This window comes from Oncorhynchus clarkii, chromosome 4 (assembly GCF_045791955.1).
Source record: "Oncorhynchus clarkii lewisi isolate Uvic-CL-2024 chromosome 4, UVic_Ocla_1.0, whole genome shotgun sequence".
NCBI classification, from domain to species: domain Eukaryota; kingdom Metazoa; phylum Chordata; class Actinopteri; order Salmoniformes; family Salmonidae; genus Oncorhynchus; species Oncorhynchus clarkii.
In genome coordinates, this window is record NC_092150.1 from 54531828 (window position 1) to 54555523 (window position 23696).

General features: G+C 41.2%; 1 protein-coding gene across 1 annotated transcript in view; it reads left to right on the plus strand.

The window, feature by feature from the left end:
* The window catches only part of LOC139408002 (protein lin-28 homolog A-like), a 37597-nt gene that overhangs the window by 10138 nt on the left and 3763 nt on the right, over positions 1-23696 (plus strand). Inside the window, exon 3 of the mRNA XM_071151846.1 lies at positions 13141-13331. Coding sequence (XP_071007947.1) covers positions 13141-13331 — 191 coding nt within the window. The remainder of the gene's footprint in view (positions 1-13140; positions 13332-23696) is intronic.

Sequence of the window (23696 nt, forward strand, 5' to 3'; positions counted from 1 at the left end):
AGAGAAAATAAAGGAGGTAGAGACTAAAGGGGGAGGTTAGGAAAGAAGAGAGAGAACAGAGAAAGAGAGAATGGTAGAAGAGAGGGGATTGGGAGGACGGGAGTAAGAAAGGTAGTTAGAGGGAGAGAAAGGAGAGGTTATGCAGAAGAGGGAAAGAGGAGGGGTTGGAGAAGCAAATGAGGGAGGGGGCAAGGGAAGGAACAGTGGGACGGAGGGAGAGGGACAGAGGGGTGGGGAAAAATAACAGGAGAGTGGTAGGAAATACATTTGTGATGGGGAAGTAGATTAGAAGAGGGATAAATTAGTGATGGGGAATTAGATTAGAAGAGGGAGGTAGGGAGGAAGAGGGAGAGATAGCGAGAGAGTAGTAGAGAGTGAGAGGTAGAGAATAAGAAAGAGGCAAAGAGAGCGGGGGAGAGAGAGAATAGAGGAGAGTGAGAAAGAGGAAGAGAGAAGGATATAAAGAGGTAGAAAAGGAAGGAAAGCGAGAGGAGGTACAGAAGGGAAAAGAGAGAGAGGAACAAAAGAGAGTAGGTAGAAAAGAATGAGAGATAAAGAGCTCGAGATAAGGAAAGATACAGAAGGAGAGAGAGAGGTATAGAGAGGTACAGAAGGGAAAAGAGAGAGGAACAACAGAGTAGGTAGAAAAGAATGAGAGATAAAGAGCTCAAGATAAGGAAAGTTACAGAGGGAGAGAGGGAGGTATAGAGAAAGAAGGAGGTAGGGAAGAAAAAAGAGGGGGAGGTATAACGAAGGAGACCGAGGATGTAGAGGGACAGAGAAAGAAAGAAATAATGAGCTAGTCCCATCTTGACCCCAGAGAAATCTTCCCGGGGGGGCCAAACATCAGGGGGGTTCCCGTCCAATCACTTCCAGTGTGTGTGTGTGTGTGCGTGCTACTCTATATGACCACTACTACTACCTTGTGCCAGCGTTGCACCCGCACTATGAGAGATTTTTATTCAGTTTGTTTGTTTATTTCACCAGTGATGATTTATGATGAATTACATTAATGCATTTCCTCTTTTGGAGATTAAATGTAAGAATCTTCTGCCTTTGTGTGTTGCTTGAGCACCTCACATTTTCACGCTTGGATGTTTAGCTGGCACATCAATCAACCCATTGCTATTTACCCACAAGTCTCTTTTGGTGTGTGTGTGTGTGTGTGTTTGCACAAGTGCATGTATTTTTCAGTTGCTTTTTTCTGTTCTTGCCAGCAGGTCCACTCCTTAATAATATCTGAGCACTTGGAGATTTTGGTTTTGTGTGTATGCATGCATGTGTGTGTTGTGTGTTAAAGTGGGCCCCTAGTGATATTTTTTTTGTACATTTATTTAACTGTTATTTAACTAGGCAAGTCAGTTAAGAACAAATCTTATTTACAATGACAGCCTACTTTAAAGCCCCCCTAGCCAGACCCTCCCCTAACCCGGACGATGCTGGGCCAATTGTGCGCTGCCCTATGGGACTCCCGATCGAGGCCGGTTAAGATACAGCCCGGGTACGAACCCAGGTCTGTTTCGATGCCTCACAGGCCAGAGGTTGATCTCAATGGCGATGCAGTGCCTTAGACCGCTGCGCCACTCGAGAGGCCATTGAGATTAATCTCTGGCCTGTGTCTCCATTTGGCATGCAAGCCCTACCCCTCCCCAGTCCCTGCCACAGACCCACCTCCCCCTCTTTGCTTCAATGCTTAAAAACTGCAGAAGAAGAAAGTGGAGCGGTCATGTGACTTCCCGTCCATATATGGGGAATGTGATTGGTCATTTGAAAGGTAGATTGTGTGAATTCAAGTAGAAGTGGTGCTAGAGATGTTTCTTTCTATTGACATGACAAACAGACATGTTGTAGAATAGACCCATTCCACTTTTGGTGGGTGATCTGTTTTCTTGGTATTGTCTTAGAACAACAAAGGGTTTGGTTTTGGCATTGCTTCTGAAGAAGCTTGGTGGATTTGAATGTGTTTTTTATGTAACTGTTTTGTGTGTTTCTGTGAAGTTGTATGAAGTTAAGTGTTTTATTTCAGGGAAAACATTTTTGTTTTACTTGTTCAGTTTGTTTGCTTCTAGATAAGGTCAGTTTTATTTCAGCCTTTATTTAGAGAGTTTGAAAGACCCTTTGTTCTCAATGACCTATGACCCTGGATCAAAAACTCTTGGTTGATTTGTCATTGTCAAGTTGAATTTCCCTCAATGTTTAAATTATTCTAGTTTTTTTTTTTTTACTGTTGGTTGTTTTTGTTGATACATTTTTTAATGGAAGGAAAGTGGCACAACAAACTGTTAGTTACCTTAGTTGGCAAATAGCAACACAGTAGCCTGTGGATCTTGTTTGTGAACATTTTCCATGTTTTTAATGCCTGTCGTTTGTTTACAGGATAACATTATGATATAAGTTATTGGTAGCATGTATTTGTAATGAGTTTTGATCCTATATTTACTTGTTGATGAACCTGAGTACGAAATGCTGTTTTAATGCAACCAAATTAGCATTTAGCTAACATGTCACTAGCATTCACCTAGCATTTAGCTAGTATTTACCTAGTATTTAGCTAGTATTTAGCTAGTATTTACCTAGCATTTAGCTAGTATTTACCTAGCATTTAGCTAGTATTTACCTAGTATTTATCTAGTGATTTAGCTAGTATTTACCTAGTATTTAGCTAGTATTTACCTAGCATTTAGCTAGTATTTAGCAAGCATTGACCACAAGTCTTTATGGTTATGATCTTAACTCGTCTGGAGGAAATAAGGCAGACTAGTTTATTTTTGTAGAAACAGGAAAAATATGTAAACAAATGGTAAGATTTGATAATAGGCAACCTGTTTCTAAAACTTAATGTTGATGCTAAGGAAATAGTAAACAATTTCAGTGTGGCCCTCCGGACCTCGTTGAAGAACGAATGTGACCCCCCCCCCCCTGGCAAAATGAGTTTGACACCCCCGATCTAAAGTCTGTTTATGAATCCAGCACTAGGTTTAATTCTGGTTACTTCCAAGATTAATTGTGGACGTTGTTCATTTTAGTTTATATACTGATGGTATTGAGCTTTGTTTTAAGAAGACAAAGTGTAGTCAATGAAACAAAATATTGTCTTAATTTTAAGGAGAGGAGAGGAGGTACCATGTTAGCAATACTTTTTTATTTTTTGAGGAATACAGTTTAGAAATATCTGAACTGCAGTTTGTATATGTACACAAGGTAGCCAGGCCGGTGAATCGTTATGGAAGAGCAACCTTTTAGTGGCAAACCACATTTAATTTGTGTAATTTTATTCCTTTACTATTACAGATATATATTTAGCTTGACAATTAGCATGATTCTGAATTGAAATGCCACTTGTATTAAATTTGATTTGTAGACGTGTTTAGATCAGGGTCATGCTCATTAGGCACCACATCGAAGAAAACTGACTGAAACACGGAACGACTACCTGGACTTGTCCAATAAGAAACACAAATTTAAATGTTCTATTGCAAAACATTTTCTGTTGCATGCTATAATACACACAACCTAGCAGTAGGCTTTATCACGCTCCTGTTTGCTTTTGTTGAGTGAGAAACTGAAGTGAGAAACTTTAGCTTTACAGTTTTTGAACAGTGGGCGATTTAAATTACAATTGAAAGACAAAATAAATGCAACTCTATTTTCAATGTTGACCTGTGCTTTTTGCCATTATTTTATATGTCTCCTATTTTCAATGAAGTGAATTCCGATTTTCACCCCACTACTACTACTATTGTATTCTTTCTCCCCAGCCACCTAACCTAGGTTAATTTCCTCCCTTTCTGATAAACCTTTAGCAGTTAGCAGAATGATCTAGTGCCCACCAACCCCCTCTGATCAAACACAGGGCTGTTGTTGGTTTGGGCAGAGGGGAAACGGGAACACTCTTTATTGTTTGATGGGGGGGTTGGGTAGAGGTCAGGGGTTAGGGGCTGTAATGAAAACGTGCGGAGGAGGTCGAGGGGTGTCAGTGCGGTGAGCTTTTGGCTTTGTTGGTGGTTTTCGCTCTGGTGTTTTCTTCCCCCTCTTCTTCTTTGGTTTATATGCATCCTGTTGGGTCATATCCATCTGTGACGATCGGGGCCAGCTTTGTCCACTTAGCATTTCCTGTGTGTAAAAAGCTACTTAATATCATCACCCATTCCCTTCTGCTCCTAGCCCTCCTCCACCACCCCTACACACACACCCACATACACACACACTCACACACACACACACTGCTTCCACTATGCAGCTCCGCTCCGACCAGTAGCTCCATCCAACGAGGAACACTCACACAGCCATGCATCACCATGGTGAGACAAGAGGAGCAGGAGGTCTCATATCCTCTTCTCTCACTCTCCTCTCGTTCCACTTCCTGGATCGATTACTGTGACTGGTGATGACGATGGTTTGGAGGATGATGAAGAGGAAAGGTTATTTCGATCCAGGCTGCTGGGTTCATTGATTGCTGTCTCCATCTCAGTTCACACACACACACACACACACACACACACACACACACACACACACACACATACACACACACACACACACACACACACACACACACACACACACACACACACACACACACATACACGTTCTGAACGTAGGCTTATAAGCATAATAAGCACAAACTCCTACGAATAATCAGGATTTGGTCGGAGTGTGTTTATCAGTGTGTATGATCTGTTGCTGAGTGATGTTTTCGTTCATCTATTTTTCCATCATTCTTTTACCAGGTATGTTGGAAGAGAACACAATCTCTTTTTGGGGAGAAAGTTAGTGGAGGGAAGAAGAGGACGATTTCATTTGAATGTGGAGCTGGGTATATTACATGGGTTGTTCTCAGGACAGACAGGCAATTGGGAGGAGTGTGGGGGATTGGTTGGCTGGTGTGCTCTCTGCCTGCCTGTCAGTGGGTCCTCTCTCTGTGGGGGGAGGGGGCTTTCTGCCCCTGACCCAGGGATTTCTGGAGCTGACCTGCGGGGCTCCTAATAAAATGGGGGTTTTGTTCCAGGTCGCTCCTTGTCCCTCCTGGGCCTGGCCTGATCAGGAGTTGCTCCTCCATTGGAGCTGAATAGAATGCGCTGGTGGAATTTCCATGGGCTCACACCCTCCCTGTCCCCCCCACCCCCATCTCTCTCTTTATCTCCTCCCCCTCTCCCTCCTGTGCACACCCCACCCTGTTCCAGGCAACTCCTTCATTTTGTTCTCTCTCTCTCTCTCTCGCTCTCTCTTTCTCTCTCACTCAACTATTACCGCCCCAACAGATCCACAGATGATGCAATCTCAATTGCATTCCACACTGCCACCTAAATGAGAGGTATACCGATGTGAGAATGCTGTTCATTGATTATAGCTCAGCATTCAACACCATAGTCCCCTCCAAGTTCTTCACCAATCTCGAGACCCGGGGACTAAACACCCCCCTCTGCAGCTGGATCCTGGACTTTTTGACGGGTCGACCCCAGATCTTAAAGGTTGGCAACGTAACTTCCGCCATGCAGACCCTTAACAAGGGGTCCCCTCAGGGATGTGTGCTTAGTCCCCTCCTGTACTCCCTGATCACCAGCGATAATGAGACAGCCTATAGGGTGGAGGCCAGTGACAACAACCTCTCCCTCACGCCCCCATCCACATCAACAGGGCTGTAGTAGAGCGGGTCAACAGCTTCAACTTCGTCGATGTCCAAATCACTAAGGACTTAAAATGGTCTACCCACAACGCACACAGTTGTGAAGAAGGGGCGACAGCACCTCTTCCCCCTAAGAAGGTTGAAAAGATTTGTCATGGGCCATCAAATCCTCAATAAGTTCTACAACTGCATCATTGAGAGCATCTTGACTAGCTGCATCACTGCTTGGTATGGCAACTGCACCGCCCTCACTCATATGGAACTATAGAGGGTGGTGCGGACAGCCCAGTACATCACCCGGGCCGAGCTCCCTGCCATCCAGGACCTCTATATCAGGCGGTGTGAAATGAAGGCCTGGAAAATTGTTAAAGACTCCAGCCACCCAAGCCATAGACTGTTCTCTCTGCTTCCGTACAGCAAGCGGTACCAGAGCAACAAGTCTGACACCAACAAGCTCCTGAACAGCTTCTATCCTCAAGCCATAAGACTGCAAAATAGCTAACAAAATGTCTACACGGACTATCATTGACCTTTTTGTTGCACTGACTCTATGCACACTCACAGGACTCTACACACTCACTCACAGAAGCTCACACTACAACAAACACACACACGCACATATAATCAACATATAAGCTGCTGCTACTCTATTTATCATGTATCTTGATGCCTAGTCCTATACACTCAGTATCTACCTCTACTACTCCAGTATCCCTGCACTGCTACTCTGTTTATCATATATCTTGATGCCTAGTCCTATACACTCAGTATCTACCTCTACCACTCCAGTATCCCTGCACTGCTACTCTGTTTATCATATATCTTGATGCCTAGTCCTATACACTCAGTGTCTACCCCTACCACTCCAGTATCCCTGCACTGCTACTCTGTTTATCATATATCTGGATGCCTAGTCCTATACACTCAGTATCTACCTCTACCACTCCAGTATCCCTGCACTGCTACTCTGTTTATCATATATCTTGATGCCTAGTCCTATACACTCAGTATCTACCCCTACCACTCCAGTATCCCTGCACTGCTACTCTGTTTATCATATATCTGGATGCCTAGTCCTATACACTCAGTTTCTACCTCTACCACTCCAGTATCCCTGCACTGCTACTCTGTTTATCATATATCTTGATGCCTAGTCCTATACACTCAGTACCTACAGTTGAAGTTGGAAGTTTACATACACTTAGGTTGGAGTCATTAAAACTCATTTTTCAAACACTCCACAAATTTCTTGTTAACAAACTATAGTTTTGACAAGTCGGTTAGGACAACTACTTTTACAGACAGATTATTTCACTTATAATTCACTGTATCACAATTCCAGTGGGTCAGAAGTTTACATACACTAAGTTGACTGTGCCTTTCAACAGCTTGGAAAATTCCATAAAATTATGTCATGGCTTTAGAAGCTTCTGATAGGCTAATTGACATCATTTGAGTCAATTGGAGGTGTACCTGTGGATGTATTGCAAGGCCTACCTTCAAACTCTGTGCCTCTTTGCTTGACATCATGGGAGAATCTAAAGAAATCAGCCAAGACCTCAGAAAAAAATTGTAGACCTCCACAAGTCTGGTTCATCCTTGGAAGCAATTTCCAAATGCCTGAAGGTACCATGTTCATCTGTACAAACAATTGTACGCAAGTATAAACACCATGGGACCACACAGCAGTCATACCACTCAGGAAGGAGACGCGTTCTGTCTCCTAGAGATGAATGTACTTTAGTGCGAAAAGTGCAAATCAATCCCAGAACAACAGCAACAAGGACCTTGTGAAGATGCTGGAGGAAACAGGTACAAAAGTATCAATATCCACAGTAAAACGAGTCCTATATTGACATAACCTGAAAGGCTGCTCAGCAAGGAAGAAGCCACTGCTCCAAAACCACCCTAAAAAAGCAAGACTACGGTTTGCAACTGCAGATAGGGACAAAGATCGTACTTTTTGGAGAAATGTCCTCTGGTCTGATGAAACAAAATAGAACTGTTTGGCCATAATGACCATTGTTATGTTAGGAGGAAAAAGGGGGAGGCTTGCAAGCCAAAGAACACCATCCCGACCGTGAAGCACCGGGGTGGCAGCATCATGTTGTGGGGTGCTTTTCTGCAGGACTGGTGCACTTCACAAAATAGATGGCTCATGAGGAAGGAGAATTATGTGGATATATTGAAGCAACATCTCAAGACATCAGTCAGGAAGTTAAAGCTTGGTCGCAAATGGGTCTTCCAAATGGACAATGACCCCAAGCATACTTACAAAGTTGTGGCAAAATGGCTTAAGGACAACAAAGTCAAGGTATTGGAGTGACCATTACAAAGCCCTGACCTCAATCCTATAGATAATTTGTGGGCAGAACTGAAAAAGCGTGTGCGAGCAAGGAGGCCTACAAACCTGACTCAGTTACACCAGCTCTGTCAGGAGGAATGGGCCACAATTCAACTTATTGTGGGAAGCTTGTGGAAGGCTACCCAAAACGTTTGACTCAAGTTAAACAGTTTAAAGACAATGCTACCAAATACTAATTGAGTGTATGTTAACTTCTGACCCACTGGGAATGTGATGAAAGAAATAAAAGCTGGAATAAATCGTTCTCTCTACTATTATTCAAACATTTCACAGTCTTAAAATAAAGTGGTGATCCTAACTGACCTAAAACAGGGAAGTTTTACTAGGATTAAATATCTGGAATTGTGGAAAACTGAGTTTAAATGTAGTTGGCTAAGGTGAGGGTAAACTTCCGACTTCAACTGTAGGTTGTTATGATGTGTGTTCTGTCCTGTATTTTATTTTTTAACCCAGCCCATGTCCCAGCAGGAGGCCTTTTGCCTTTTGGTAGGCCGTCATTGTAAATAAGAATTTGTACTTAACTGACTTGCCTAGTTAAATAAAGGTAATAAAAAAATATTGGGAAAGAGCTTGCAAGAAAGGCATTTATTTCCCTGTACATGACAATAAATGTTTAAACTCTCTGTTCTGTCCTCTCTGTTCTGTCCTCTCTCTCCCTCTCTCTCTCTCACCAACAGACAGACAGACTATCTCTGTTCACTCCCCCCTCTCTCTTGCTCTCTCTCTCTCTCTCTCTCTCTCTCTCTCTTTCTCTCTCTCTCTCTCTCTCTCTCTCTCTCTCTCTCTCTCTCTACACTACTCTCTCTCTCATTCAATTCAAAGGGCTTTATTGGCATGGGAAAGCCCTTTTGAATTGAATTTACAAAGCTGTTTGTGCTTCACTGGTTGCTCTTTTCTTGTGGCGACTGGTCACACATCTTTCTGCTGAGATGGCACACTGGTGTTTCACCTAATAGATACAGGAGTTTATCAAAATTGGATTTGTCTTCAAGCTCTTTGTGGGTCTGGGTGATATGAGGGAAATATCTGTCTCTGATTGAACATGCCCCGATCCACATCAACTGCAGTAGAGGGAGTCCCAAGTTTGAAGTTCCTAGGCATCCACATCACTGAGGACTTGTCATAGCGCAACAGCGTCACCACTCTTGTCAAGAGGGCGCAACAGCGTCTCTAATTCCTAAGGCGGCTGAAGAAATTCGTCATGCCACCCTGGGTCCCCTCCAAATACTACCTCTACATCGAGATTATCCTGACCGGTTTCATCACGGCCAGGTACGGGAATCGCTCCGTCCACAACCGCAAGGCCCTCCCGCAGTGCATCACTGGGATCGTGCTCCCACCCATCCAGGTGATCTACTCGAAGCGGTGCCTGAGGAAGGCCACAGCATCATCAAGGACCCCACACACCCCAGCCACAAGCTGTCCACTCCCTTACTGTTGTGCAGACTTTATCAGAGGATGAGATCTTTTTTCTTCATATATATATATATATTTATATATTTATTTATATATTTATTTATTTAACTAGGTAGGTCAGTTAAGAACAAATTCTTATATTCAATGACGGCCTACACCGGCCAAACCGGGACGGCGCTGGGCCAATTGTACACCTCCCTATGGGACTTCCAATCCTGGCCAGTTGTGATACAGCCTGGATTCGAACCGGCTCAGCCTCTAGCACTGAGATGCAGTGCCTTAGACCACTGCGCTTGAACTGGACTGACCACCTGCTCTGATTCTCCGCACCTTAGCATTCATGCACTCACACACACATTCTCTGGTCTGATGAAACCAAGATTGAACTCTTTGGCCTGAATGCCAAGCGTCACGTCTGGAGGAAACCTAGCATCATCCTTACGGTGAAGCATGGTGGTGGCAGGATCATGCTGTGGGGATGTTTTTCAGAGGCGGTTACTGGGAGACTAGTCAGGGTTGAGGGAAAGATGAACAGACCAAAGTACAGAGAGATCCTTGATGAAAACCTGCTCCAGAGTGCTCAGGACCTCAGACTGGGGCGAAGTTTTACCATCTCTGGAGAGACCTGAAAATAGCTGTACAGCGACGCTCCCCATCCAACCAGACAGAGCTTGAGAGGATCTGCAGAGAAGAATGGGAGAAACTCCCCAAATACAGGTGTGCTAAGCTTATAGCATCATAACCAAGAACACTTGATGCTGTAATCGCTGCCAAAGGTGCTTCAACACAGTACTGAGTAAAGGGTCTGACTAATTAAGTCAGTGATATTTCATTTTTTATTTATTTATACATTGGCAAAAAAAAACAAGTATTTTTTTTCTTTGTCATTATCGGGTATTGTGTGTAGATTGATGAGGGAAAAATATATTGAATCCATTTTAGAATAACATAACAAAATGTGGAAAAAGTCAAGGGGTCTGAATACTTCTCTGAATGAACTGCTTCACACATCACAACTGCTGCTACCAGACTCTTATTATACTACTCAATTTGTACACTTGCGGTGGCCTCTCTCAGTAGGAAGGCTATGCTCACTGAGTCTGTACATAGTCAAACCTTTCCTTAATCTTGGGTCAGTCACAGTGGTCAGGTATTCCAGTTTGTTCAGTTTTTTGGTTAATTCTTTCCAATGTGTCAAGTAATTATCTTTTGGTTTTCTCATGATTTGGTTGGGTATAATTGTGTTCCTGTTCTGGGGCTCTGTTCACAAACAGAAACAGACCCCACAAAGCCCCAGGACAGGAACACAATTAGACCCAACCAAATCACAAGAAAACAAAAAGATAAGGACCAGCTTGCTTAGGGGACTCTTCTCCAGGTTCATCTCTATGTAGGTGATGGCTTTGTTATGAAAGGTTTGGGAATTGCTTCCTTTTAGGTGGTTGTAGAATTTAACGTCTATTTTCTGAATTTTGATAATTAGCGGGTATCGTCCTAATTCTGCACTGCATGCATTATTTGGTGTTTTACATTTTCTCCCTCCCTCTCATGCTTTCTCATTCTCTTTCTGACCGTGCCCTCCTGACCTCTGTGTGTAAACTGAAACCAGGCAAGACACCCTCCAGGACACTTGAGAGGAGGGTATTTTACACACACACACACTCACATGCTGACCACACCTCTCGCGTCGGTCAGCATGTGAGTGTGTGTCAATTTAACAAGGCACAGCTGTTAATTGAAATGCATTCCAGGTGACTACCTCATGAAGCTGGTTGAGAGAATGCCAAGAGTGTGCAAAGCTGTCATCAAGGCAAAGGGTGGCTACTTTGAAGAATCACAAATATAAAATATACACTACCGGTCAAAAGTTTTAGAACACCTACTCATTCAAGGGGTTTTCTTTGTTTTGTACTATTTTCTACATTGTAGAATATGCCAAGAGTGTGCAAAGCTGTCATCGAGGCAAAGGGTGGCTATTTGAAGAATACTCACTTTTTTGGTTACTACATGATTCCGTATGTATTATTTCATAGTTGTGATGTCTTCACTAATATTGTACACTGTAGAAAAGATACAAAAAATAAGGAAAAACTATGGAATGAGTAGGCGTGTCCAAACCTTTGACTGGTACTGTCTGTCTGTCTGTCTGTATGTAGTGAATGAATAGATGTTGATTCTTCTATAGATACCACACTTCACATTTAGAAAGATTCAGCGTATGCAAGATTTAATTCATGAATATATTGAAACATCTTTAATAGCTTTGTTTTGACTATCTTAATTCTAACAGGAAAAGTTGATTATATAGTAATAAAATAGCATTATATGAGCACAAAACAATGTTTTGTCTGTATAATTATTTTTTTTTTTTATAGCAAATATATACCTTTTAAATCCGTATATAAAAAATGTATGTTTTCAAAAAAAATTATGGTACTGACTGCAATGCATCTTTCATTTCCCTCGTTCTTTTCTATTTGTTTCCAAAGGTAATGTTTAATTAATAACATTGGTATGAAAGGTTGATTTAAAAAAAAGACTATACATTGGGCCAGATTTACAAAGCAATTGCATTCTACCTAATATATTTTTGAGAAACAGAATTTGTTTTTCATGAATTAACCCTCATGGTTTATACATACTCTTATCTTACTCAGACTCTTACATTTATTCTTACTGTTATTATACTCTTGTTTTGCCTTAGTCTTACATATCTGTATGTTGTTCACCATAGAGAAACAAATGCAACATTTGCACTGTTGTAAATGACTTAGTTAATCTAACCTAAACAGTATCCTTTCTACCTGACTGTATTTTGGGTATACAATAATTATGTTGTAAATGACTTAGTTAATCTAACCTAAACAGTATCCTTTCTACCTGACTGTATTTTGGGTATACAATAATTATTTTGTAAATGACTTAGTTAATCTAACCTAAACAGTATCCTTTCTACCTGACTGTATTTTGGGTATACAATAATTATGTTGTAAATGACTTAGTTAATCTAACCTAAACAGTATCCTTTCTACCGGACTGTATTTTGGGTATACAATAATTAAGCTTTCTTTCGTCCTTCTGTCACTCAAAGTCCACATTTCTCTCACATGTTTTCACTTTTCTCTTTGTACTGTTCACTTTCTTTCCTTCCTCCATTTTCATATTCTCTCTATTGTTTGACTCTCTCCATTCTTATTCTTCCCTTGTGTCTTCTGTTCTCTCTCTCTCTCTCTCTCGCTCTCTCGCTCTCTCCATTCCCTCCATCTATGTTTGGCAACAAGCTTGTTTGAGTAGCTCTTTATAGGCTCGCATACTGTTGGCTTACTCTCCCACTCTTTCAACTGTATTAAAGCGTGTCATGCTGTGTGGGTGTGTTTGTTTCCCTCTGTTAAGTTTGGTTACGATTTTGTCTAATCGTAAAAAATAAAAGCTACCGATTTTCCGATTTGAATAACACTTTTCGTAAGACATTTAACGGACCTTGACTATGACAGGAATGAAATACTCAATTGACATTCTAAAGGTTTTCTCTGAATAAAGCATATCTTTATGCCAGTCCAAAAATCATTCATTGTAACAGTGCAGAGTTTTTTTAAAGGGGTTGTCTGGGTCTAATTGTAATTACATGGTTATAGTTCAGTATCTTTTAAAAGGCGATTTTCTGTAATTCAAATTCTAGGGTTAAAGGGCAGCATTTTTAAAGGCGTGGTCTGTTTTATTTTTTCCTCCACAGAGTAAGCTGGTGATGGATGGCTTTCGCAGCCTGAAAGAGGGCGAGCAGGTGGAGTTCACCTTTAAGAAGTCCTCCAAGGGCCTGGAGTCCCTGCGGGTGACGGGGCCGGGCGGGGGACCATGCGCGGGCAGCGAGAAGAGACCCAAAGGGAAGGCCACACCCCAGAAGAACCGCAAACAAAAGGGTGACCGGTGAGTACAAGAGCAAAGCATGCTGGGAAGGCTCTGATTAACAGGAAGTCAAATGTGGATGGAGCTTTGCTGTAGTAGGCACAGGTGTTTAAAATGACATGGACAAAATGGTTGTTACTGGAAACTAAAGTTAAAGTGACATTGGACAACAAATAATTGAAAAGGCTAAGATGATTCTAAATATGCTTATGATCAATTTTATACTTACATTTTACTAACGACAACACACCCCAAATTAATGTGAGGGTTTAGAGTGTCTTTTCAAAATCCTCTTTACAAAACCTACAAAACCAAACATTTTCTAGTGGTATTCATATGGTGGTGATTTTTGTATTAGCCTTAATTGGACAAGTTCAGAAAGTATCTTACTGTTCCCAGCTCATAACACACATTTCAAGGTCCTGGAGTGGCCTAGCCAGTCTCCAGATCTCAACCCCATAGAAAATCTTTGGAGGGAGTTGAAAGTCCGTGTTGCCCAGCAACAGCCCCAAAACATCACTGCTCTAGAGGAGATCTGCATGGAGGAATGGGCCAAAATTCCAGCAACAGTGTGTGAAAACCCTGTGAAGACTTACAGAAAACGTTTGACTTCTGTCATTGCCAACAAAGGGTATATAACAAAGTATTGAGATAAACTTTGGTTATTGACCATATACTTATTTTCCACCATAATTTGCAATTAAATTCATTAAAAATCCTACAATGTGATTTTCTGGATTTTTTTCATCTCATTTTGTCTGTCATAGTTGACGTGTACCTATGATGAAAATTACAGGCCTCTCTCATCTTTTAATTGGGAGAACTTGCACAATTGGTGGCTGACTAAATATTTTTTTGCCCCACTGTAAGTGTGATATTTATATATTTTTTATACCTAAAGGGGTTCTACAATTCTAAATCAAATAGCTAAATGGTCCATAGTATGACCATCTTAAAACAATTCCATAGGTCAGCTTAGAACCCCCCACAGTTGCCGGTGAGGAAGGAAACCACTCAGGGATTTCACTGAGGCCAATGGTGACTTTAAAACAGTTACAGATTTTAATGGCTGTGATAGGAGAAACTGAGGATGGATCAACAACATTGTAGTTACTCCACAAAACCTACCTAAATGACAAAGTGAAAACATGCATCCTGCTTGCAACAAGGCACTAAAGTAAAACTGCCCCAAATTGGCAAAGAAATCAACTTTATGCCGAAAGTACAAAGTGTTATATTTGTGGCAAATCCAAAACAACATATCACTGAGTACCACTCTTCACATTTTCAAGCATAGTGGTGGCTGCATCATGTTATGGGTATTCTTGCCATCGGCAAGGACTAGGGAGTTTTTTATAATTAAAAAAAAATGGAATGGAGCTAAGCACAGGCAAAATCCTAGAGGAGAACCTGGTTCAGTCTGCTTTTTACCAGACACTGGGAGACAAATTCACCTTTCAGCAGGACAATAACCTAAAACACAAGGTCAAATGTGTACAAAACATTAAGAACCCCTTCCCAATATTGAGTGTCAGAGCTTTCTCCTGGAAAAGAGCAGGCGTTCTTAGTGTGTGTACACTGGAGTTGCTTACCAATATGACATTGAATGTTCCCGAGTGGCCTATTTAGAGTTTTTAGTTCAATCGGCTTGAAAATGGCTGTCTAGCAATGATCAACTATCAATTTGTCAGAGCTTGAACCATTTTTTAAAAGAATAATATGCAAATATTGTGCAATCCATGTGTGCAAAACACTTAGAGACTTACCCAGAAAGACTCACTGCTGTACCTGCTGCCAAAGGTGATTCTAAGATGTATTGACTCAGGGTGTGAATACTTATTTAAGTGAGATATTTTTGTATTTCATTTTCAATCAATTAACAAACATTTCCAAAAACAGGTTTTCACTTTGTCATTGTGGGTTCTTGTGTGTAGATGGGTGAGATTTGTATATATTGAATCCATGTTGAATTCAGGCTGTAACACAACAACATGTGGAATAAGTATTGGGGTATGACTACTTTCTGAAGGCCCTGTATATGTTTCTGTCCTCAGCATCAGTTAAATCTTTCTCAGGGGGCCTATATTGTGGATTCAAACCTAGATCTAAGTACACTATGGTTGCTATGGTTATTCCGCTCGATGATCATGCATTGAATAGGGCACTTTGCCCGCTATTTCACAGCTATTTAAAGTCACTTTGTCAGCTTCCACATTGTAGACCATCTTAAATGTGTGCCTGGGTAAGTTTGTGTGAATCGTAATGCATTTTACTGCAGCCATTTTGACAGGGGGTGTTTTGTCAGAGGAAGGCCCATAAAATTGTCAGACTCCAGCCACCCATACACTATTCTCTCTGCTACCTCATGGCAAGCGGTACCAGTGCACCAAGTCTGGGGCAAACAGGATCCTGGACAGTTTCTACCCCCAAGCCATAAGACGGATAAATAAGACTGATAAATAGCTAATCAAATAGCCAGCTAGACCACCTGCAATGACCCTTTTGTCTTGAACCTAACTGTCTTGCACTGACTATACACACACACACACAAATACACGCCCACACACACATAATGCCCACACACACATAATGTGCACACACATGCATACTGACACCACACACACACACACACACACACACACACACACACACACACACACACACACACACACACACACACACACACACACACACACACACACACACACACACACACACACATTCATACTCACCACATATGCTGCTGCTGTCTTATCTATCCTTGTCACTTTACCCCTACCTCTATGTACATAGCTACCTGAATTACTTGGTACCTCTGCATACCAACTCAGTACTGGTACTCCCTCTATCAGTGGTGTAGTGGAGCCTCTACCTCTATGTACATAGCTACCTGAATTACTTGGTACCTCTGCATACCGACTCAGTACTGGTACTCCCTCTATCAGTGGTGTAGTGGAGCCTCTACCTCTATGTACATAGCTACCTGAATTACTTGGTACCTCTGCATACCGACTCAGTACTGGTACTCCCTCTATCAGTGGTGTAGTGGAGTTCTGCGGGGCCCTGTCCAAAGGTCCAAGCAAAGGCCCCTCCCGAACCCCATTGGGGCAGAGAGAATGTGCAGTTTTATTGCTAATGTCATGCTAATTTGCACGATTTGCAATGAGGCTTACAGAACATGTGGCTGTTTTACTGCTCAGGGATTCTTTAAAGACAGGAAAATCAACTTTTCCCCCACAAACATTTGTCTTAATATTAACAACATTTTAAATATATATTTTGATAGACCAATCAGCTATCACACCATGTAAAAGAACAACCTCCTATTTGTATTTATGTGTCATAAAATGCAACAAACTGCATTTTTTTCAACTCCTCCAGGCATTTCCTTTGTTACAATTATTGTCCAAAAACTGTTTGAAGGCCTTGATTGTTTAATTCTAACATTAGATCATTCAAATCTCCAATGTTCTTTTTGTTTTATTTATTAGCACTATTAAAAGCTCCAGGGATAATGTCTTCAGCATTTTGGCATGTTTGTCTAGATTTAGAGCATAAAACAACATTAATAATGTAAATATTTTCCCTTCAGGTCTAAGCACGGCTTTTACTTTAATTGTTTAAGAATCTGTTACAGAACAGTGATTAAGGGGTTAACCATCAGTGGCTTGTCAACTCCGTCACTCATGGCTAACCCCCTTAATCACTGTTCTGAAACATATGCTTAAACAATTGAAGTACTTGCTGTTGACAATAGATATTCAAAACGGACATATTTTTGTCTTAAAAAGCAAGTTCATTTGTAAAATATGGAAAATGATTAATTTGAAAATCTCCAAATAAAACACAACCATTCTTTCACATCTTTCAGCACTCTGGCAGAGTTAACTTTAGACAACAATGATAAACACAGTAGCAATTTAGTTTTTCTTGACTCTAAAACCTTATTAAATGTAACATATTTGAACCAAAATTCATAGTCTATTCTAATCTGTCAGGCAAATGGAGTTGACATGTTATTGCTGTGAACATGTTGATTGCAATATTGTTTGTTTAAATCTATCAAAAGCCGAGAACTTTCCGGATCATAACATGTGTAAGGTCCTTATGGTATGGCTCACCCTGCTCATTCCTGATTCCTTTAGGATTTTACCAAATCTCCAGACACATCTTTTAGGAATCAAAGTTTTGAGATAAATATTATTTAAAGTCACAGAGGGCTATTGCAAGAAACTACATACGATACACTTTTTAGTTAATATCCATGAGCTGACATGGAAATAGCTGACATAGTTGACATGGAAATAACATTTAGAAAATGCCCCTAAATGTAACTTTTAAGCTCAAATAATGCAACAATAAGTTTCCCTGCCCGACAAGGATTGTCACGACTTTCAAGAATCCCTGAGCTAATTTCCTGCTATTCTACACATTTTGTCATGAGGCTGGGAGAAAATGGTGTAGTTATAAAGCTAATTTCCTGCTATTCTACACATTTTGTCATGAGGCTGGGAAAAAATGGTGTAGTTATAAAGCTAATTTCCTGCTATTCTACACATTTTGTCATGAGGCTGGGAGGAAATGGTGTAGTTATAAAGCTAATTTCCTGCTATTCTACACATTTTGTCATGAGGCTGGGAGAAAATGGTGTAGTTATAAAGCTAATTTCCTGCTATTCTACACATTTTGTCATGAGGCTGGGAGAAAATGGTGTAGTTATAAAGCTAATTTCCCGATTATTATTATTATTTTTTTTCATGGCTTATGACGTCTTCATACGCTATCTGGAGGGCCCGCCTTCGTGTCACTTTCTATTATTATTTAAATGTTATATCTTTAACCCTGCACTGTTGGAAAAGGACCCGTAAGTAAGCATTTTCACTGTTAGTCTACACCTGTTGTTTACAAAGCATGTGACAAATAAAATTGGATTTGATGTCTGAAGACTGGATACAGTGTGTGGTGTTGTGTTGCCCTATTACAGGCGCAAGACTTAAGATTTTCAGTAGAAGTGATCGTTAAATGTGAGCTCTTTCCAGACATTAACATTTTTTGAAATGTCTTGTATAGTCCCCAAGGCTTATATGGAACGCCCTGAAATAGCTTGATGATTGCTGTATCTGTGCCCTCCCTCCCTCCTGTCTCCTTTTCTACTGAGAGAACATGCAGTTCCTACTCTCCATGTGTCTGTGCACCTGGTGGTGCGGTGAACACAGAGAGCCAGTTAACATAGCCAGATAGAGCTATATCTGGCTCCTTCGTAGGAGGCTACTGCACATAGCTACACTGTACAGTGTACATTAAAGCCACAATCTGGGGTTTGTGTAGTCAGACCCAATGGCAGCCCCTCCGCCACTTGCAGTGCTGGAGAAATGGAACTACTGTCAAATTCGTACACACAGCTCGTAAGCCATTTCTAAGTTATTCTTCAACAATCAATGGGTATAGGGCGGGCTAACCCTCGAACAGCAGGAAATCTCCCTGATTATGCCTTTAAAAATAACGCCTTTTCCATCTCATAACCAATAGAACACCTCCAATAACAAATAGAACATCTTCTAGTCTAGATTCAATTTCTCACAAAAATAAAACACCATATTAAATAACAGAAGACAATCTAAAATGTTCCTTATGCAAAACCATATCGGAGACTCAGAGTATACAAAATAATTTTACAATTACAGCTAAACTGTTTTTTAAATTGTAATTCGATACATATCGGGCTTAATTTGCTCATCTATGGCCATAATATTGGGCCAAATTGACATTTATTAAAGGATTCATGATTCATTACAGCTACATCACTTAATGTATTAAATTCATAGTTTAGTTCCAAACCTACATGAAAAACACTTTAAAGCTCATTTCTGAAGCTTCTATATTCCATTATAAACTGGGTGGTTTGGGCCCTGATTGGTGATTGGCTGACAGCTGTGGTATTTCGGACCGTATATCACAAAGTATGACAAAAAAAATAAAGGTTAACTGCTCTAATTAGGTTGGTAACCAGTTTATAATAGCAATAAGGCACCTTTGGGGTTTGTGGTATATGGCCAATTTACCACGGCTAAGGGCTGTATCCACGCCCTCTGCGTTGCGTTGTGACTAAGAACAGCCCTTAGCCGTGGTAGATTGACCTTATACCACACCCCCTCATGCCTTATTGCTTAAATATAAAAACACTTTCCTAATATTGAGTTGCCCCTCCGTTTTGCCCTCAGAACAGTCTCAATTCGTAGGGGCACACAAGATGTCGAAGTGTTCCACAGGGATGCTGGCCCATGTTGACTCCAGTGCTTCCCACAGTTGTGTCAAGTTGGCTGGATGTCCTTTGGGAGGTGGACCATTCTTGATACACACAGGAAACTGTTGAGCGTGAAAAACCCAGCAGTATTGCAGTTTTTGACACAAACTGGTGCGCCTGGCACCTACTACCATACCCCGTTCAAAGGTACATAAATATCTCACCCATTCACTCTCTGAATGGCATACATAGACATTCCATGACTCAATTGTCTCATGGCTTAAAAATCCTTCTTTAACCTGTCTCCTCCCATTCATCTACACTGATTTGAAGTGGATTTAACAAATTACATTAATAAGGGATCATAGCTTTCACCATATCAGTCTATGTCATGGAAAGAGCAAGTGTTCCTAATGTTTTGTACAGTCAGTGTAGTCTACACACCATAGAAATACAATGGATTTTACCTAGCATACTACGACTCCCAGGGTGCAATGCTTCACCCAGCTGCTGCTAGCTGGCTACTTATCATATTATAGTGCTGAACAGAATATATGTCATTGTCACTCCAAAATAGTTTGAATTTAGTTGCTGGTAGAATAACGTTACAAAGCAAATGTAAAGTGTAAAATAGTTTTTAATGTATTTTTGGAAGTAAACCTCCCTCACTGCACTGCTTTGTAACACCTTTTGCATAGGTTTTTTTGGTAGGCTGGTTTTCATCTGCTCTGTAAGCAAAGTATTCCCATATTTCGCTTCTGGAGCCAGTTTTGTAAACAACCTGCTGGAGTGGAGGTATGATGTTTTCGTTAGAGGAGGCCATGTTGACGGCATTTTCTCTCTCTTGCTTCTCAAAAGTGTCTCGCACGGTGTCAGCAGCATGCGCAAGCGCAAGGAGTCTGGCTAGCTTACTACTGCCACCGTGAGAAGATTCAGACAAATTACTAGACAGACTCGCTCACCTCAGACCGTATATGACGCGAGACGCATTTGACAGAATTACCGAAAGTAACAAATTCTAGTACCAAACCGTTTTTCATGTTCTAGTATTGAAAAAGTACAGGCGTTTTGGTATACCATGCAACACTACAGTAGATGTGAGTGCAATATCTGCATAGACCAAATCACTGTGCCATTGCTATACTATTCTGGCTATCCAATCCCACTCTTACTCCCCCTTATCTGCCGAAAGGGTTCCCTGGTTATTTCAGTGTAGTTGGGATAATTGGAGTACTTTGTGGTTTATCTTAATGGTGTTCTGATTGTGCTTCGGATAGGGAGCTGTGCTTCGGATAGGGAGCTGTGCTTCGGATAGGGAGCTGTGTTGGTAGGTAGGCGGCAGGTACTTGAGCCTGATTAAACCTCTTAGTTCTGTGTAAGGGGCCACAGGGCTGGGCTACCGACGCCGCCAAGACATCCACATACACATGTTGGGTTTGCTCCTAGCAGAACCCGGCTCGGCGAAGCAAACCTCTGTGCTTGCATAGTCCCTAAAGAAGGGCGTTCTACTTTGGTAGAGGTACTGCAGGGGGTCCGCAGCCAGATAGAAAAATACAAAATCAAATAATCTGCCCAAGGGATCTGTGAAATAAGTTTAGACGGTGTAATACAAAACAATGTAATATTATTCATTTACAATGTATGTTCCTAACCATGGGCAACATAGGCCTGGAAGGCTCACAGGGATATTGGTATCCACAGTGCTCCACCAATTATACATTTACAAATGTTTGTGTTCCCCAAAAATGCACTTAATTCACAGTAACTGTCCACTACAAATCTCACATTTTAAATGTTTACATTCCGTTCCATTCCATACCCAAATAATGTTGTTGACTCGTCATATACTTGTATTTGTGGTCAAAGCATGCCTTTTTCAGAAATGCTTGCTATTTCCTCATTGGCCGATCAGCGGTCAACTTGCGTTAATCATTTTAATGACCGTTATTTGCCCACGTCATTCTGTTGTTGTGGTATGCCCACACCATTCCAACACAGAAAAGCTGGTTTGTAACATGCTTAATATAAATCAAATCAAATTTGTATTTGTCACATGCGCTGAAAACAATGGGTGTAGACTTTACAGTGAAATGCTTACTTATCAATTAAATGTTAAGTAAAAACAGACAAGTAAAAATAACAAATAATTAAAGAGCAGCAGTAAAATAACAGTAGCGAGGCTATGTACAGGGGGTAGCGGTACAGAGTCAATGTGCGGGGGGGTACAGGTTAATCGAGGTAATTGAGGTAATATGTACATGTAGGAACAGTTAAAGTGACTATGCATAGATAATAAACAGAGAGTAGCTCCAGTACCGCTTGCCGTGCGGTAGCAGAGAGAACAGTCTATGACTAGGGTGGCTGGAGTCTTTGACCATTTTTAGGGCCTTCCTCTGACACTGCCTGGTATAGAGGTCCTGGATGGCAGGAAGCTTGGCCCCAGTGATGTACTTGGCCGTTACCATTACCCTCTGTAGTGCCTTGTGGTTGGAGGCTGAGCAGTTGCCATACCTATGCCATGGGATGTTTAAAGCTTGGGAAATCTTTTTGTATCCAAATCCGGCTTTAAACTTCTTCACAACAGTATCTCGGACCTGCCTGGTGTGTTCCTTGTTCTTCATGATGCTCTCTGCGCTTTTAACGGACCTCTGAGACTTTTACAGTGCAGGTGCATTTATACGGAGACTTGATTACACACAGGTGGATTGTATTTATCATCATTAGTCACTTAGGTCAACATTGGATCATTCAGAGATCCTCACTGAACTTCTGGAGAGAGTTTGCTGCACTGGAAGTAAAGGGGCTGAATAATTTTGCACGCCCAATTTTTCAGTTTTTGATTTGTTAAAAAAGTTTGAAATATCCAATAAATGTCGTTCCACTTCATGATTGTGTCCCACTTGTTGATTCTTCACAAAAAAATATAGTTTTATATCTTTATGTTTGAAGCCTGAAATGTGGCAAAAGGTCGCAAAGTTCAAGGGGGCCGAATACTTTCGCAAGGCACTGTATGTGTAGAATTGCAGGAAATTAGCTTGAAAACTGCAAACTTCTCTCCAGTGTCAAGAGATGGGCCTTTAAATTGTTCCTTCCCAATATCCGAAGTCATGGTAAAAACTCCTTGAATGCTATCTTTCTTTTATCTCGAGTTGTGTTTATGAGGGGGTCCCTGATAAATTTGCTGTCACAAAAGGGGTCCCCAGCCCCAAAACGTTTGAGAACCCCAGCCCCAAAGACCAAACATACTAGACGCTTCAGCACTCAGCGGCCCCGATCTGTGGGCTTGGATGGTCCACCACTTCGCTGCTGAGCCGTTGTAACTCCTAGATGTTTCCATTTCACAATAACAGCACTTACGGTTGACTAGTGCAGCTCTAGCAGGGCAGAAATTTGACAAACTGACTTGTTGGAAAGGTGGCATCCTATGATGGTGCCACGCTGAAAGTCACTGAGCTCTTCAGTAAGGCCATTGTACTGCCAATGTTTGTCTATGGAGATTTCATGGCTGTGTGCTCGATTTTATACACCTGTCAGCAACAGATGTGGCTGAAATAGCCGAATCAACTCATTTGAAGGGGTGTCCACATACTTTTGTATATATTGTGTACATTCTGGGGCAAGAGACCTAACAAAGTATAATATTAGGGGTTTGGGAAATGCTGAGAAGTACTTTTAGCTGTTTTTCCTTAACTGACTGAATGTTCACTGAAACAAAGGAACATTTTACCACTCAATCCATCTTAATCAAGACCGTAAACCAGAGTTAAGAATAGGTCTAAGTGACCTCTTATCAATAGAGTTCGTCACATTGGTTTTAATGGTCCTGTTTCAGCCCAGCCAATGATGTACAGTATATAAACACTAGATTGTTGATGCTATTGTCACGAACCGGCTCAAAGTCCATTACAAAAAGGGAGACAACGTGGAGATTAGGAATAACAAAAATATATTAACTGAAGTTACATAAATACAATTAACAATGGTGTGTGTAGTCAGTAATCAGTAGTGTAAGTGAGTGGTTGCGTGCATAGATGTGATAATGAGGGGTGTTGAAAGGTGCCAAAGCAAACAAACAAAACAGCCACAAAAATGCCACAACCATTTTTGAAGAGAGTCTCAATGAATGGGGAAGAGGTTTATTT